The 20,076-nt window shown below is 30.6% G+C and overlaps 1 protein-coding gene across 3 annotated transcripts in view; it reads right to left on the bottom strand.

Moving 5' to 3' along the window:
- LOC129983791 (adenylate cyclase type 2-like) overlaps nucleotides 1-20,076 on the bottom strand; it is a 355,856-nt gene that overhangs the window by 154,143 nt on the left and 181,637 nt on the right. For all 3 annotated transcript variants that reach the window (XM_056093421.1, XM_056093420.1, XM_056093419.1), the window contains 2 exons: nucleotides 11,381-11,532; nucleotides 1,765-1,876 (listed from right to left, as the gene is read on the bottom strand). In XM_056093421.1, coding sequence (XP_055949396.1) covers nucleotides 1,765-1,876; nucleotides 11,381-11,532 — 264 coding nt within the window. The remainder of the gene's footprint in view (nucleotides 1-1,764; nucleotides 1,877-11,380; nucleotides 11,533-20,076) is intronic.

The raw sequence follows: 20,076 nt of genomic DNA, 5'->3' as shown, positions 1-20,076 counted from the left end.
AGCAAAAACATGCAGCACGAAATATTTTCGCGAATGAGCATTATGCAAATGTGGCAGAATAATGTTGCGTGTTTTTTCAATGCGTATATCAGACCGCGTGTCAACTTTTGTTGAATATTCTATAGTCAGAATAAAATATCGTTTTGGAAATTTGTACATGAGTTGTGCTCTCAAAGGTCATAAACTCAAACATATAAGAAGGTAGGGATAGCCTGGTTGGTAGGGCGTTGATTTCGCGTCCCTCATGTTGCGAGTTCGAACCCCGCCGGCCGAAGACGCGTATAAATTTATTGTGGTCACAAAGTCCTCCATTTCGAGAGTAATACCATTGGGGGTACTGGATCAGGGTTGATCTTTCTCTGATTCAGGTCTAAAATTACGATCTGTGGTGAGTGAATGAAGGCCACCCCGTTAAAAGGGTATTGACGTGTGTGCAGCTAAGTCGTTCTCTTGGCTCTAGATGGCGTTACTGAAAAAACTAGAGACGTGTCCTTGGCTTAAAACCACAAATGACTTCTTAAAGTCAGTGAGCTTGTCTAGACAAGAGGCATTAGAAACAAAAACAATATAAGACTCATTTGATGTATTACCAGAGAACGTTTTAAATATATATGTAAAAACATTTGTTAAGCAAAAGCGTGACCGAAGAGAAAAACCCTTTTGAATTTTTTAAACTCGATTAATTCCATCCCGGGTGCCATATTATGTACAAGAAGAGATGACGAAACTAGCGTCCGTTCACATCGCGATACAATTGCAAAAGAGAGCAATGTAGCGGAAAAGAGAGGGTTTTTTTCCCTCGATGATTTTGTATTATGAGATTCTGATAGCGATTTCTTTGACACGAGTAGACATAGAAAAGTGAATTTAGATATATTTTAAAAGAATTTGCTAAGCATTAAAGATGTTTATCCCTTCACTCGGAGCATGTGAAAATGCAGAAGTTAGCAGTTTTATAGAACGCTTGTAGCATTAATTAAATAAAAAAAAGGTGGAATTATATAAGGAAATAAGGGAACATTTTAGAATGAAGTTAATATGAATAATATGAATTAAATTACGATAAATATTAGGAAATAAATCAATATTTAAATTAGATTAAGAAATATCCTTATATACACACAATATATATATATATATATATATATATATTCTATAGAGAGTTCTACGCAGGAAACTCGAAACTGCAGATCTCATTTTTGCCATAAATATACAATATCTCTTTAAAAAAACATTTAAGAAAGAAATAGGAGGAAATTAATGTGAAAAGCCTCTTCAGGAAGGGATCAAATGGTTCATTAGGATCTTTTGTTCGCTTACGGTTAATGTTAATAAAAGGTATCTTTCTACTTTTTATTTCCTGCCATTCCTTATTTTTTTTTTGGTTGCCAGAATACGATCGAACTGCAGTCAGATAGCAGGAAATGAGATTTCATAAGTTGGCATTATTTAGTCTTATTCCGAGTTTACACTCGGCCAGTTATAAGACAGACAATAGGCAGGGCATACATAGAAAGGGACTGTATTTATGTTTGACACAATTTCATGAGATAGATTCTGGCTTGGCTATAAATTGCCGTTTTGGCATCACTGAAATTTCCTTTTTCACTGAGTATCGTGAATTCGTATCATATATTAAAATTGATGGATATTTATACAAAGAAACATGGTAAAATGGTTTTCTATAGTTAGATGCAAATTCAGGATGCAAAAGAAGAATGCATGATTTTAAATTTCAATTACTTATCAGTGAAGTTCTCTCACCTGAGCTATTTGATCGAATCGTCCGAAGAGTTCATTGAGAGTCTTCACGAGGTCCGAGGCTGAGAGCTGTTCCGAGAGTGGGGTAAAGTTGACGATGTCTGCATATAGGATGCTATGGATACAAAGAAAAAGAAATCAAATTTTAATGATTAAAATAATGGAATACAAAGTTAAAATAAAAATCGGCATTATCTGTCTTTTCCAGGAGAATTTCAAGCATTTTGTTTAAAATTAAACACACAAGCAAAATGAAACACGATACAAAATATAATATGGTGTACTATATGTAAAATATAATGATAGTTGGTATGCGTAAATACCTAACTGCAGAATATTTTACTCATTCTGAGTTTGCTTTATTCTATTACAGTGTTCAATTACATAGCCTGTGTGCGAGTGATACTTTACACTTTTCTTATTGCTGAAGCCGCTAATATAGTTATGCCTTTTTATATTTTAATTATTCGTATTTTCTTCCTAACATATGAAAAAAAATCTGAGGATTTCATAAAACAGTTTCAGAAAATATTGTATTAATTTACATTTCTAAGCATAATAATGAATAATTATTTTCAAACAGTAAAGTCGTCAATAAGTTTCTACAGTAGTTTCAAGTAATGCTTCATTTGAAATCTCTCATCAACACCCAAGGAATTTTCTCAAAAGAAATATATGTTTTAATAACGATTAAATTTATCTTTTGTTTATAATATAACACTTAATATAACTTTTTACAATTAATGAAAAATTTTAAATATCCCCCCATAAAGGGCCATGATGTCTTGGTAATAAGATTTCGGCTTCGGAACCGGTGAGTTTCAGGTTAGGGATCCGATTCCACTGAGAATCGCCGTGTGAATGGGTCTGGTCCACATTAAAGCAGTCGAAGCCAAACGCTGCCATGGTGTGGAAGTTTGGAAAGGGGTACCATCTCTGGTGTCATCCTCGTCATCTGACCGCGGTTCAAAATTACGAGGCCCGTCCCAAAATAGCCTTAATGTTTGGACGTTAATATATAAAAAGGGACGTTAATATAACTTAACTAAACTCCCATAAGAGATATGCAAGTAAGAAAAGATATGGTATTATATATTAGAGGAATTTTGAATTTTCCCAGTCTCACTATATATGATTTGCCTTTTGCATTAGCATATTGATGGCTGTGTGCGTGCCGAGAACGATCGCTGTTGCCTTTAACGGAGCCAGAGTCATCTCGGACGCTCCATTTTTCTCCTGCCCGATATGATGAGCTACGGTCTAAGGAACACAAACCCGCACAGATTTTATTTTTAATATGTTGAAAAGAAAAAGGGAGACAGTTCAGTTAAAATTACGAAAAATGACCCGATACATGCAAAGTATAGAAAATAGGATTATCGTAGCGAATGTATTTAAAAAAAAAAGTGGAAAATTCTCCCCAAAGTTTTATCACATTCTCTTTAATAAAGCTGTTATCTGCCACTCCCACCTTCGTATAACATTGTGAACCTTGGTAAGGCAGAGAACGTTTAGCATGGCATTGGTACAATAGTTTCAAAACATTAATCTTTGGCGAGAGTTTAACATTTTTATTGAATCTATCGCGTGATCGTTGGCGAGTTTTTTGACGATTCATCTTTGCATGCTGTAAATAGTAGCCGGAAATAGTGTTGTAAAAGCATTTTACCTAGCCAAATGAAACAAAACTTGACAAATAATTACAATTGTAGTCTGAAAATCCCACACCAAATTTGATTTATTTAATTTATTGTATTTTTAAAATATCGTGTTTGCATACTTCTGAAAGTTCATATCAGTAGTCGTTTAACACCATATTGGATTTAGCTCAAAATTTGATTCGTGTCTATGGTCAAATATCCGTTTACCAAACTTTATCAGTCTAGCTCTCTTCGTTTTGTATTTATCGTGTTAACGCATTTTCTAACATCCGGATAGACAATCTTTCACCGAAAGGAATTTTTCTCAAAATGTGACAGAAAGTTTGGTAAAATGGAGAGAAAATTCGGTAAATACAAATTTGATGTAAAGACCGATTACCAAATTTCAGTCGTCTAGTACAAAGCGGTTTTGAGTTATAATTATTATAGATACACATAATACCAAAAATATAAAATTCGTCAAAATCTCGAGTTCGAAATTTTTTGACGATTACAATATTTCACTCTACTTTGTATATAAAGAAGTAAAAGAAGAGGAATATAAGTACAGAAAAAAAAAAGAATGCCACGAAAAAAAATCGAATCTGTCTTAAGGAGGTAATTAAAGGTGGAACATCTTAATGACAGTCTTTCCTCTTAAAAAGAAATGCTGAAAGTTATTCTGGATGAGTGGAGAAAGACGAAATACGAGACAGAAAGCAGCAGCATCGATTTTTCGGCGCTCTCGGAGTGGCCGCCCTCATTGTGCGCCCTCTTATCTGTGAAGGAAAACTATCTTTTAATTAGAACCTTCCTCCTTTTGAATGAAGCGCGAGCATCCATCGTGGATTATGATTCATAATTATCGTATTTCATTCATTGATGAGAGAGGTGTTTATCGATGTTGAAGAGAAAGCAAAAGTGAAACGATATATCGATGAGCTGAAAGGAGGCTTTAAAACGGAAAATATGGATGGGAAAGGAGTTTGCTTTACAAATAATTGACATCCGATGATGAATAATTGGTTGAACGGAGCATTGTTAGTATAGACTCTAAGCATTTTCTCCAAAACCTACTGAGAGTATACTAGATTCATTAATGTTAAAGCTTGTAGGCGACTCTAACTATTGAAAACGTTTGTTGATAAATATGTTTGTGCTTTCAATTACTTTATTTTATCAATTATTCTGAATGCCGAAATTATATAAGTCTGTACTGTAACATTAATTATATTATTTAACATCAACCTGTTATATTTTTACTAAGCATTAAAATAAAATGCTAATCATCTGTTATAACAGTTCTCAGCTTTTGGGATATAGCTGTCTGTCATACATTTAAGCGCATTTCCTTCTCATGAGAATCAGATTTTACATGCGTCCTATCCAGAAATGTTAAGTTCAGAAGCAAGAACTTATTGAATAATAATTTTACGCTTCTTACATTTCTCGAAAAAGCTGGAGTGTATTTCAAAATGAAGAAGAGATAAAATAAAAAAAGTCTTTCATTTATTTTTGCATAAACAAGTACATTATAAAAAGAATCCAGCTGAGAAAATAGTAATTATAGATAGTTGTTCCATTATGCATAAGTAACTAGTGAATAGACAAAACCTTCCCACAACATTTCTTTGGTTAGAAATTGCCTCGAAGAAGATGATTCCACAATAAGTGCTGAACAATCTGGTCTTTCTCACATCACATCACACTTTCAGAATGTTTTAACAGCAGCATTAAGCAACCATCCACTTCTGTTCATCGCCGCCAATGTCACTTGTTACTCAATCACAGTCATTGAGTTTGCGTCTCATATGTATCATCAAACAACGTTTCTTAACATGTCATAAGCTTTTCTTGGTATTTTTGTCTGATAAAAGAAATTGAATGCTTTTTATCGTGTCACTTTCACTTTGAAATATTCCCTACACTTTGCAAGCAGTGTAAACACGTTCAAAAAATTGGCATGTTATTTAATTCCTAACTTCTAATAATAATTCGTAACCTTTTACTACTAAATAATATATTCCATTAATATTTAAGTTAGAATTTGAATTCAAGCGTCATTTTTATAGTATATTAAATATTTATTTGAGGAAATAATAATTATCTTAAGTATAAGTGTTATACTTTGGCAGTTACGATAAAGACGATTTTTATGAATGCATTTCTTCAGTGTTTCTTAAATTATATAGGTCTGGAACCTACATAAGGTGACGTAAGAGATGCTGGAGTTCACTAAAACTCTCAGACCCTTTGGTGAAATTCTTTTTTAATTTCCTACCAAAACAGAAAAAGAAAATTAACTGGATTTAAAAAATTTCATTTAAAAGCAGGCTTAATAACAATGAATTTCTTTCCCTTTGAATTAGATTGATTAAATATTGATTTTCTTATTTATTTTTCAATTTAGGGGCCGTAATAAAAAATCATTTCTATCGAAAATCTGACCGAAAAAATTAATTGAAGCGGAAAAGGTCGAAAAATTATATAAGTATCTCTGTTTTATGCAATTATTACTTAGCACTTGACGATAAATTGTATAAAATAAAAAGTAAATTTCGAGTAATCCTGCTATAATTCATTTCGACGTGAATATATTGATATTTATTGAAAAAAACTAGAAAGATTATAAAGAAAAACACTTAATGTCAAGAATGCAAATTAAAATAGTTTAACAAAAAATTTTCCCGAACCCATCAGTAAATGAATTTACCAAACATTTAAGAGTGCCTTGAGTAAAGAGGTGAAGTCAGGGGCGTATCTATAGGAAATTACGTCCAGGGTAAATTGTATTTTTGTATTGTATTGTAAACTTTTACAATTTATGAAATTAAATTAAAAAGGATTTATTGACAGCAATATGATTTCATCCTCCAAAAAAAAGTCCGATATTTAAAATATTTTTAATAATAAATATTCAAATTTAAGATAAAAATATTATAAATGATGTTATTTCTGTTCAAGGTTCGTCGAAAACATGGCAAATGTCTGTCAGGGATCGCACTTGCATCAGAACTGTAAAATAAAGGTTCTGTTTCTAAATGCGTCATTTTTTAATATGCTGAGATATTTCCTTCCCTAAAATGTTATGTCTACATTTAAATACTTTGATCGAGTTAAAAATATTTTAAACTCTACATTTTTTAACTAATTAGAGAATGTTGAAAACATTATTCGACTTTTTCCAATAGTAATTAAAGGTATAACAGATTTTTAAAATATGATTTCGTAACATGCTGAGTGACTGCGAATGTAATAAATTTTCTTAAGCATAAAATGATAAAAATTAAAACTTCAGAGTGATATTTATTGAATACACATTAAAAGATCCCGATGTCTTCTCAAAGTAATCGGTAGAAAGAAGTTATTTCCATTTGTTGCAACATATAGAAAGAACCATATTTTACAATTTTTCATGCATTTCTATTAATATTTAATCTTTTGTAGTAGATTAGTAGACTTGCTCCGTGTCAACCTGTACTCCAAGCATTTATATTTTGTATTCCCTACAGATTTTTCTCATAAAAATGCTAACACTTTTCTCCCCATTTAGAGTATTTTCTTTCTTCAGCTCAGAACTTACATTCGGTACACCTAAAGCAAAATGCATTCCACTTGTTGATGAACAGACAGACTCTTGGCATCATTATCGTCCGTTAAGTGGCCTCTGAAAGAAGATCAAGTTATTTTCCATTTGAAACATGCTAGTCATTAAGATTTTAATGAAAACCCCATTTAATTTGAATTCGCTTCTTGTTATTTCGAGAGGCATTTTCCTCCTCATTTTAGAGTCGATTAAGGTGGGCAAAAAAAGAAAGAACCTCCGTGGTACCCTCTGATTTAAGCAGAAAAGGGAAGCCATTAGAGAGGAACACAATGAAAAGCAGGAAGTACTACTCATGGTCAGAAGACTAGGCACTCTTTCAGAAGAAACGAAAAAGGAATCCAATTAGGAGGACATCACAAAAAGACTTTTGGAATGATGATTGAATAGGACGGTCTCCTGAATAGTTTGATCATGGCAGAGTCAACAGTTTAACGATTAGTAGGTTAACGATTAAAAATATATATATTGCTCACAAAAAATAGACAATATTTCTGACTGAATATAAAGCGATTAAAAAAAAAGAAGCATTTGATACTTTTTATTAAACAGGTGCAGATACTGAAATGCATAAAATAGGTCTAAGTTCAATATAAACAAACTATTTTTATATGATCTTGATGCTAAATGCTGCATTCTTTTGATCTTGCTGCAAGGTGAGCATCTATGATCTAGCAACAAGAAATTGTGTACTGTTGCATTGCTACATCTGAAGCTTCTCGCCAATAAAGTTCTCTCTGCGGGATGTGGGAGATGGATGATACTGAATTAATCTTATTTGTAGTGTGCTAGTTTCCTAAAAACTATTCCATAATCTCTTTGTTAAGCTTCCCCTGTTCTTTCTCGGCAATAATTCTTCAATCTCTTTGTTAAGCTTCCCCTGTTCTTTCTCGGCAATAATTCTTCAATCTCTTTGTTAAGCTTCGCCTGTTCTTTCTGGGCAATAAAGTCAAGTAATGATCATCTCTAGTTGAAAATGGACGAAATTGCACCAATCTTCTTCGTACTGTGCCAGTTTCATAAAAGCTAATTCACAATATTTTTGTTATGTTTCATTTGTTCCTTCTTGTAAATAAAGTAACAATCATCACCAGCTGTTGTAGGAAATGAATGACATTGCATTAATTTTATTAGTATTGTGAGAGTTTCTTTAAAGCTATTCCGCAATCTATTTATCAGGCTTAAGTATGTTATGTTGTTTCCACCGTGTTTCACCAATTTCAAGATGTTTTTCAGGTTTCCAGGTTCGCAATCGAATCAAAAGCAAATTTCGAGGTGTGTACATTCAGGGAATAGAACTACTTCAGTTTTTTCAGCATTTTGTATAATTCATATTCGCTATTAAATTGAAGTTGGTGGCATTAGTTTAGCATTTCTATAACAACACATTTTCCATTATTTTGACGTTTATTTCTCTCTTTTTTTGTTGCTTATTGAAATTTTGAAAATTCTTCTAACTTTAAAAAGTAGTGTGATTGTAAGCTCCTAAATAACGATTTAAAACAAAAAGATAAAGCGCATAAATTAGGTAATTAGAAAATAAATACAAGCTTAGCGAAAGGTATACAGATTCAATTTAAGAGAATAATATTGTATATGAGGTAAAAGAAAAGTAGCGTTTTGCCAATAGTCAAAGTGAATAATAATGATACACAAACTTTAATACGAAATTGAATGCAAGTGCAATTCGAGCAAACTAGTTTATATTTGTTTGAATGAGGTTTTAAAAGGATTTTAATCAATAAATCGCGGAAATTTGCGCGATTGTCTAGTACGGTGTGAATTTTTCTTTTCAGATTTCATATTTCTAAAAATATTCAAGACAGTTATATTCTTAGATTAATTTTGAAAAGAAATCAAGTTCAGACAGCATGTATTTGAATAATAATTTGAAAATACACATGCCCCAAAAACTATAAAGCCGATACAAATTCCATTATCCAATAACCAAGAACACAAGTGATAACTTTTGATCAAAAATACTGGATGTGGCAAGAAGCAGTATTAGGATCATTTTGAGAATGAAAAAGTAATTTAAAAATTATTTAATACAATTGTCAGAACAGCTCATCTTAATATAAATAAAATCCATGATAGCTATGTAGTATGTATGTTCCATATCTCTTCTTGTACGACATAATTGACTTCTATCATATTTATTATTTAAGAACAAATTAAAAAATATCCGCTTTTCAAAATACAAAAGTTAATTAAATATTCGATTAATTAGAAATTAATCAAAATGTTACCGATTATATGGATCGACTTTGAAGTAAATAATCTGACAAGAAATATTTTAATACCATTTTAAAATTCGAAATTTTACCATTTCAATGGCAATCATTCCATTTCTTCATTATATTTCTTTCAAATGTTATAAATGTTTTTAAAAATTCAACACATTAAAATTAATATTAACTTTAAATTATTCAACCACCATTCCTTTTTAAATTTTTGTTTTATTTTAATACATACGTCCTGAAAGAGAATTACGTCTTATAGTATTTTGTACAAAAGTAGTTTTTAAGTTAAAAATATTATTCGTGAAAGGTAATTAATTCAGTGCACCGCTGGATATATTAGAAAATTTGAAGAATAAAAGAAGGGCCAATTCTCTGTCTAGACATTACATATTGATAAATATTATGTAGACTTGAATCTTTCATCGTTTCTTCGTTGGGTTAATTGTGTGAGCATTTGCAATTCATTCATACCGATTATTTCCTCGTGCAATTCACCGAAAGAATGCCGAACTGAAAATATTATGTTAATTAAAATGGAAATCCTGCTTTATGATTATTGTCCAATGTAGCCATTTTAATTCCCCATGACTACGTTTGACGAAAGAACGTGGATAAAAGATTCCACAAAATAATAAAATTGCTTTGAGTTTCAGTAGAGTAATAAAAAGTGGGAGTATTCTTCCCGAAACTTTCTCACATACTCTCCAATAAAGTATTATCCCTTTTTCCCCACATAAAACCGTCGACATTGAGCAAGGCCATGAGCCCCACAAGTGCTAAAATTTTTATTTTCATCCATGAGTACTTCCATCCTTGTATTTCAAAATATATTGAAGGAAACCATTACTGTTGGATTAACCATATGCCAGTGCCAAAAAACTAATTTCGAAGGAGTCTATAAGCGTACGACCTTTGGCGATTAATCACTGGGAACGTCCCATGGGAGGCATCTCGTAATCGAGGATGAGAAGCTTCCGGCATGGTAGTTGGTTCTAGTCACCCTTGTGGGTACGTGAAACGGTGGGGGTCTTGCTTCTCCCATTGATGACGGGACGTACTTCCTTAGGGAAGGATTGTGCCGAGGCCGGTGATGGTTCTCATGACTCACAGTTGCCGTCAGTGTTGTTGTTGATGTGGTCTGGCCATTCAAGTTTCTCCTTGTGCCTTCCGGCTAGTCGAAGTAGTCAGTTTGTGAGGGACAGAAAACGTGTTTTGAACGATTATTTAAGAGCGATTATAACAAAAATTCGATACTGAACTACAGCTATAGTCACAAACTCGCATTTCTCATTTTATTTATTTAAAACATCGCATGAGAAAATACAAATTGGCAGATGGTTAACTTCTTGACAGATTTGGATCATATTTGATACGTATCTACATTGTAAATATATTAGCTTATATCGGTATATATAAATTATTATTATCTCAATTATTATTTTTATCTTTACGTTTCGCAGATATCGTGTTCCCTTGTACTCAGTCAGCCGTAAAGGCAGGTATCCAAGAATGGGTTTCGTTCAATATTTGATAGAAAAAATGCAAATTTGGAGTTTACAGAACATTTCAAATTTCATCCGTCTATCTCAAAGGGTTTTTGAATTATCCTATTCGTTGGCGAAAATGTGTTTTTCAAATGCACGGAGACCTGGAATTGAAAATTTATCGAAATGATGGATATAATACTTCCTTTTTGTAAGCTAGGAAGTAAAAAAAGTAATGTTGCAAATAAATTTTGAAATAAAAATAATCAATATTAGAGGAAAAAACTAGCACAAAAATAAAATTTGTATCATAAAGAAACTAAATTTTTAAATTCATAAAAATAGTTTTAAAACGATAAAATGCTTCTAAGTAACTGATTGAAAATGTTACGACTTCGATTAATTTTTAAATAATAAAAAATCTGGCTTAAATTTTGAAAAACTTATTATTATTTTTTTTAGAAAACACCCAATACCAAAGAAGTAACTAAATGTCAAATTATTCTATAGCTTTAGTTCCACTCACGTATATACAGCGGTTGTTTTGCAGACCGTTTTAAAAAGTTGTTGCGTCATGCAGTTCACGAAAAGTTCGCCAAGATCTTTGGGGATCCTTGGCATGTTAAAAAAGCATGAAAATATTCTCACCTGACATTGTTGTGCCTCTGGACGTAGAGTTCATGGAAGCGCTGCTTGGAATGCGAATTCGCGCTTTGACAGGCGTCCGCCATCTTTAGCATGATGCTGCGTTTCACTTCTGCAGCGATGTAAGCCGGGATCACGCTCAGCAATAGTTGCTCCTGCGTAGAAAAACAAGTGGAAAAGCATTTTAAACAGAAGTAAACGCAGAGACTGGAAGATCACAGTACAACTCCCTTAATCAAATTACTTTGAATTTTCAAATGTAAACATTCATGGTTTTCGTAACATAAAATTATTTTGTTATAGTCCCTGGTTAATTTCATGTGAACTCATATCCATTTATCAAAATAAAAGAAAATCAGCTCCAAATCTCTCTTCTCTTTCCAATCGAGAAAGTTTTGGTCTCTCCAAAACTTTCTCGCATACTCTACAATAAAAATGAATTTGTGTTTAAAATGCGTTTTTTCTCAACCTATTGAAACCTAAAAACAGACAACGTAGAAATACGTCTGTAGTCTCAAAATGACATATCAAATTTGATACATTTAAGTCATTGATTTTTTGAGTTATCGCTTTTACATATGCTTTTGAAAGTACAGACTTGAAAGACGATTAACCCCTTGTTAGATTATGATCAAAATTTGATAAGTATATACACAATAGATATTAAATCTGCGTACCGAATTTTATCTGTCTAGGCCTCTTTATTTTGTAATTATCGTGTTAACTTACATACGAACAGCTGGACTGAGGAACCGGACATGGAATAAATTTTGCTCAAAATTTTATTGAAATTTATGAATTCAGTGTAAAGACGATATTACAAATTTCATTCGAGTAGCTCAAAGCATTTGAGTTATATTTGTCACAGACAGGCAGACTGTGCAAACTGTGTTTTTCGAACGCAAGGAAGTGAGAAACGTGGAGATTCGTCAAAATCTCTATATCGTCTAATCGTAGCATATTGCTTTCGCTCAGTCAGTCTATTCTCGCCTAGTTTAAAATGTTCCAGGTAATTAGTTGCATCCAGTGAATATTACTTATATTAAACAGAAAGAATATCCGTTCTTCTATCTTATGCTACTGTATAGTAATAGTCTCTCTTTCTGTTTGTCCTCCCCCCCCAAAGTAACATTTTCGCATTACCCAAAATACAGAGTGTGCCAACCTGAAACCTTTTATCACGCTAAAACCGCACTGATCATTCATTTATCCGTACATCAGATGCTACTCCTTTCATCAAGTCAGCATCAAAGCAAACGAGCTTTCTCGGACAGATTCCGATCCACATTTGTAAACCACTACAAAGCATCGTTTTGACTGTTGAGAATGAGCATAATGACTGCAGTCCAGGGAAACCGCGACTACAGTATGTAAAGTACAAGTGAACGTGTCACATGTCTGATTATAATCTAAAATGCATTTGACTATTTGCCAAACTGAAAACTTCTCACTTCGAAATCATTTATTAATTGTCGATAGAATGTTTAAAAAATTACCTTTCTTATGACACAAAATATTTTTAATGTTTACTGGAACATAGAATGGCTATAAAATCAAATTGTATTGGAACGCATTTATGAAGCATACGTAACAAAATTGGTTTAAATATCCTTCCGACTATGGAGTATTATGGATTATTTTTGTCAAAAATGCAATATGGCGTATATTCAGTTGGTCTAATTAAAAAATCGTAATTTCTTCAACAATTTTATTTTAACATCGTTGATACATGCAGTATTAAAGTGAATGATTATGATAAAAGATAAATAATATAAATAACTGATATATTTTACCAAACACGCATTATAATTCAGATCATTTAAGCGGAAAATATGTTCTTCTCTTCAAAAATAAAACTGAACGGAGGCAGGGGCGATGAGAAAAACGATAAAACTCGGCGATGCATCCCGAATCGAACAGTTTTTAATGCTCAGAAAGAATTCATTGCTGGGGAAAAGAGCGCCCTCTCTCGGGGAAGAGACAAAATTGATAAGAAATTAAACAAAGAATGAAAATAATAACCCACATGCCATAACAGAAGCTGCAATAACACCATCAGAGAGTGCGCGAAAAGTTTCGGCTTTGAAAAGTTTTCATTCTTAATTTTTTTACCAGCGGGTGTGGTCTCCCAAAATCTTTCTCGCATACTCTGCAAAAAAAGGTGAATTTGCATTTTAGGCGCATATTTTCCTACCAGATTGAAACCAAAATTCGATACAGAACAATAAATGCAGCCGCAAACTTGATATATTTAAGTAAATGTATTTTTGAGTGGACACTTTCACAACCTTTTGTGTATAAACCGACAAACGATCAACCCCTCTTTGAATTTGGTTCAACATCCGATAGAAGCCTACACTACAGATTCACCAAAAATCTAAGCCCCAAATTGTGTCCATATAGTTTTCTTCGTTTTATATTTAATTTATATTTGGACATTCAGGGATATAGACTTCCTCTGAATGGATTTTGCTCAAAATTTGATAGAAATTAGCAGATTTGGTGCAAAGGTCATATTCTAAATTCAACCCTTTTAGATCAATGGGTTTTTTAGTTACCTTAGCTCGGACAGACAGACAGACGAATAGGCACTTTACCAAAATGTGTTTTTCAAACTCAGGAAGGTTTGACATGTGGGAATTCGTCAATATCTCGAGCTCAAATCTTTTAATGATTACAATACCTTCTCTATACTTCGTATTCTAGATAGTAAAAAAGGGAATCTATTCAGGCCTTGAAAAATACATGTACTACGAATGAATGTTATAGAACATCAGCGTAGTGTCATTTTATATTACATTAAATATATTCATTATAATATGATATATATTTTATATTTTATATAATATATATCATTTTATATATTAAATGTCATTTTATTTACATTTAATATTTAATATTTTATATTTCTATTCAAACTTCTATTTAGAATGGAGGAATAGTGTTATTCCTCTGAGTAAACTAACCCAAATTTTAGCAAAGTTGAAAGGGAAATTTTATGTCGAGGAGGCATAAAGTTGAAAGCAGCTTCCTTAAAATAACTTTTATTGATTATAAAGTATAAAGTCAATGTGCTCATTACTGGAGCAATCAAAATAATACGTTAAATGTTAAAATCAAAGTTCAAATTAAGATTACCTTGATCAACAGATTCGAACCATTCATCCTTTCTGTCTAACATTTAAACGAACTGAAAGAAACTATCTTAAAATGCTGATGCAACAAACCAGTTGCTCACTTCTCTTCCGCCTCGACCGAAGAGCTTAAACCACTTTTCATATTTCGTCTAAAAAAAATACTTACACGAGGCGAGTTTAAATAGTAGCCAAATTTGCATTGCAGTTGCTGCCAACCACAAATCACGAAACTTGCAAAATAAAAAGGTCGGGTTCGAATCGGTTTGTTTAAATGAGATCATGGCGCGGAATTGGAAAAACTCAAGGACACCAAAGAAATTCGGATCTGAAATAAATTTCTGCATGGATATTTTCTAAATGCTCAACATATTAATTATTCTAATCGCTTTCGAACTGCTGTCCATGTATTATAAAAATGTTATTTTTTTAAAATTTTTTAAAAATATTGTGAAATTGATACTTTTTAAACATTAATTGTTACCAAAGAAATTGACCGATTTTATAACAGGATACTTAGTTATAAGTCGGCCACAACACATCCTGTCGATACTGCTACGTTTAGTGGTGGTGGGGTGGTCGGCTGTTCGCAAGAAGAAGAAGGATAGTTATTTCTACCTGCTGCGAAATAATGATATCGTGCGAAATCCTGCGAAATATAATGAAGTTGTATGACACCAGAATGATTGATCTAACTTCAAGAAACTTAAGGTAGGTAATTACATTGAAAAGCCGATATTTTTGCGAAACTATTAATTATTTTATTTAATATTCTTAATATTTGAACAGGCATCTTTATAAAAGCATCAGAATTTTATTTCTAAGTCCATTTTTTGGGCAGTTATACTGATTTTTATGTTTACATTTGCATACGTTTTTAATGCTGTTTTACGTCTTTAAATGCTACTTTTTCAAACATAGAATATGATAGGACTTTCTTACAAAACACTTCATAAATTAAGCTTTAAATTATATTTTTTGTTCAAATTTCGTATAATGATATTTCAATATGTTCTGCAGTTCCTGAACTACAGAATAAGTAATCTAACCATTTAGAAATATTTTATAGTTGTTTTAGTGCTTCAATTTCTGGAAAAAATTGAAAATTTCGGTTTATTTACAAGTCGGACGCCAATATTTAAAGAATGAATAGAAATATAGCTTATTTTTTAGTTTACAAATTAGATAATATATTCCTTAAGCCGTCTTCAAAATTTTGAGAAAATAATTTGATAAAGCTCTAAAATAGAAGATTTTTTGCTTTATACCTCTTTTTATATTAAAAAATGCAATTTTTTCAGTTAAAAAAAATTTGGCACTTAACTGGTATATTTTGGTTTCATAGATGCTTTTTTGCAATCTTTTGTATGCAAATATTAAAAGTACAGGTAAAAGGTTTCGAATGTTTTTCAAACAATTGATCACGAATATAATCGCATACCTTAAAAATAAAAATATACAAAATTTAGGATTTAGTTCTTTCCCCCTCTAAAATAATAACCAAAAACTAAAGAGAAAAGAAAGTGTGACAAACGGCTATTTTCTTTTCATTAAAGAAATTAAAGAGCTGCGTTATTCTATCTAGATAATATAAATCAATAAAAATCATATTATTCATAAAAATATAGAAAAATATAGAATAGAATTTTGAAATCAGATTATTTAAGCGAACGAATGCATTTTTAAAAAAGTGTTTTGAATATCCATAAAAAATGAAAATTATTTGGTTTATACTCATGAAATGTTAATAATCATTTGCCTATTTTGAAGAAAAAACATTTTCAGGCAAAAAATAAATAATTTTTAGCAGGATGATGAGTAACTAGTTTAAATTCAATTTTTCTTTTCTTTTCTTTTTATTTTTCGTGATATTTTCAATTTCTATTTCTGTGTTAACTCATTAGAGCTGAAAGATTTTTATTCAGAATTAAGCACAAAAATGTTTTCTAGATGGACCTGAAAATATTCTGCAAAATATTTTATCAAACTTTTCACATCGAATCCTTAATGGACGAATTCCGAATTATTTTCAATAATACAGTTTAGAATTATTGAACTAGAAGCAAACCAAAATTAATAAATTACCATGCAGAATTTAATTAATGAGCATTCCTTATTAAGAAAAAAGTAACTAATATATTTATTGATTAAAATTTTTTCATATAGTGAAAAAAAGTTAAAAAAATTCAAACCCACGTTTAAAAAAAACATGCTAATCATATAACGTGCCTTTATTTTCAATGAATTTACTGCACTAACTGCAGAAATTACCGTCAATTAAGGGATAATAACTTATTTTAAAGAATCTTGGTCTTCGCTTTAAAAATTATTATTATAAGATAATTTCAAAAAGGCACTTTTTTATTTTTTAGTTATGCAGTGATAATTATATTTATATTACATCTTTGAAAATTTGACACTGATTAGAAATACGTTTAATAAATTTTCTGGCGATGAAAAATTGTTAGTGATCTAAAAATTGCCCCAAATAGCCTCATTCCTAATAGCCTTCACAGTTCAAGTCATTCTATTCATCGTGTTTTCGTGGACAGATCCAAGCAAACGTTAAACAACCAGGGTTTTCCATTTGTTTTCAATTAAAGCCCCGTTCCCCGCGGTAATGAATTCATTAGTTAATTATGCGCTGAAGGAACTCATTAATTTGGTGCCGGGCTCTTCACAAAATAGAAGGTTTTGATTTCTTCTTTTCAAAATGAAGGTTTGAAGGTTCTTTTATAACTTAAATTAATAGCAGGAAAGCCTTCTTGGACTTACTTGAATAAAAAAAAAAATAGTGCTAGTTTATTTCATTGTGAAAACAGGCTAAAAAAATTGCAGCATTTTAATTGAATTTGGCCTGACAGAGATTAACAAGAAGAAAAAGAAGACTCGATTTTGGAAATTAGACAAAATCAATTTACAGCATGAAGCATATTTTAGGGAATAGGATTTGTTTAATTTATTTTTGAAATGAATAAAGTAATCAATGCATTCGTAAAGAAAAATATATATTATTGCAATCTCGAATTTCCAAAGTCAATACTAAAGTTCCAATAACAAGCATTTTTCTTTGAAAATTAACTAAACATATTTTGAAAGAAGTTAAATACATTTTGAAACTTAAAATGCAGCATTTCAAAATTTTAAACAAAGGCTCCAATAAATGAAAAATTATACATGCTCAGAGTAGATCTGATTTGGAAAATAGTTTTAATTACAAATCTATTAACTATTTTAATTACTAATCTATAAACCATTTCGAACAAAAAAAAACCAACTTTGCAACTAAATATTTATATCATAATTTATTAATGATGTTACAAATATTTGTAATAACAGAAAAGTTTTAGTGATAAAAGAAGCTAAATTGTAGATAAATTGTTCAGTGTCAATATTTGTTCTCTAATTCACTCACGTTTAACACGCTATCGTAAACGACCGCTAGAGCCGTCCACTTTTAATTAGAAATATTTAATTTAAATTAGAGTAATATGGATACATGTTTCGACCGATTATAAGCTATTCACTTTAAAATGAAGATTAAACTTATCTGAAAGAAATGAAAACGTAACGATAAATAGGAGGAGAAACAGCAATATAGCGTACTGGTTGAGAGAATAAAAAATATTAACGTAGATTTTAATAATTATGAAAACATTCAGGTGAAATCTATTACAACTTTCAAAAATTAATAATATTGCCAAAAGCGAAAACTCTATTTAAATCTAAATTTTTCTAACGATATATTCAGCCAAAAATGCCTTTTGGTTTCAGATATTTGCTTATATTTGTACAAATGCATCTACCGCAAGATAACATAGATACTGAATTCTCAAAATAAAAAAATTCCATTCAAGAAGAAACTTATCCAGAAAATTCTTTTTTTTAACCTTATCGCCACAAAGAGAACAAGTAATAAAATTCAAAAGAAACAATAAAATATACTTCTATTTTATTTTTATGCAGGCCAAATATCTTTCATAAAGTATTTATATTATTTTATTTCGCCTTATAGAAAAGGTGGAAACACGTCAGATGTACTTCAAATGCCACTAGTGAATAAATATTTAGTAATTTTTTTTTTCTGTGAGTATTTCCTGAAAAAAGAACAAACAATTTCATAAATCATCACAAATTCTTCAGTTTTAATTTTTATTTTTACAAAAATATTCTTTTTTTAAGGATTAATAAGAAAGAGATAACCTTTTTATATCCCTAATGTATAAAAAAGAGCTTTATTAAACAAATAGTGTTGTATAAAGCATTACTTAAGATGTCTTTCATGAAATTGTATCACGATACTTGTCTCAAGATGAAATAATTTTTTAAAGTATAATTATTTTTAATGATAGAAACATAAGTTTAGAATAACTGCATTTTTTCATATATTTTTCAATAAAAAACGTAACGTTTTATGTTAATGTTGAAACATACTATTTTGTAAAAAGGAAAGCGAATTTTCATAAAATTGGTGTTGACTTGAATTATATTTAAGAATTTCTGCAATGGCACAACATTAAAATGTTAAATGTACTCAAATGTACTACGAAAAACTTTCCTGCCTGATTATTTAAAGCTTGGTTTTAATACAAATTTATTTTAAAACTAATTATTCACATTTAATGTATTTTATAGCCATTCCTTGTGTAATTCTCTTTTTTTTTCTTCTTTTTTTTGTATTTTAGATATTACGCTCTTTTCTATAAACTAAAAATGTGATTTTTTTTCTCACCAATTCTATTATAAGTTTTATTTGTATTTAAATCCACGCATTTATACACTGCCCAGAAATTTGTTTTGTCAGATTGTTTTTAAACTTAACACATTAATAAATGATGGTGTTCCTACAATGGCAACTGTGAACTAAAGAGTCAAAGTAAAGTATTACAGTTTGTTCAAAAAGATTTCTGTTACACTTTTAAAAACTCGGTAAATAAATTTACTTAAATTTTTTTCAAGATCTAAAACCAAGGGTGCTCTTGCTATGAGGAATCAAGTTTATTTTAATGAATTTTATTAAATTAATTTTTAATAATAAAATATTATTTTTGAGCTCTACATACATAGTTTTTTAAAAAATTAATTGGCAAGTAACTTAATCAGTTAACCAGTTCCGACCTCTTCGTAATATATATGATAATTGCCATTGAATAAGCTTGTCAAAATGCAAAATGTTGCACTTTTCTATGGCGAGTATACGTCAAAAACAGTTAACTAGTTAATAAATTTTTCATTTGAAAAATATGTAATAATATCGTTTCTTTATAAACAACATTTGGTAAATGTTCAATGCAAAATTATTTATACATCCGATTAGATTAGATGATGATTGAAACTACACATTAATGACAGAAGATAAGTGGAAGAACAAAAAACAAATTAAATGAATTTCCGAAGAAGAAAGATAATAAATAATTAAATAATAATTTAGATAATACATAATAATAAATAATTTAGAAAATACATTTAATGAAGTTTCATACTATGTGCTTACAAGCAAAAGTGCTAAGACGAGGGTTGTTTAAGAAATATGATAACAAGTCCCATGGAAGAAAAAGTTTTCTC

The sequence above is a fragment of the Argiope bruennichi genome, chromosome 9, assembly GCF_947563725.1.
Source record: "Argiope bruennichi chromosome 9, qqArgBrue1.1, whole genome shotgun sequence".
Taxonomy (NCBI): Eukaryota; Metazoa; Arthropoda; class Arachnida; order Araneae; family Araneidae; genus Argiope; species Argiope bruennichi.
The sequence above is the reverse complement of the archived record's forward strand: the minus strand, read 5'-3'. Positions and strand labels throughout refer to the sequence as shown.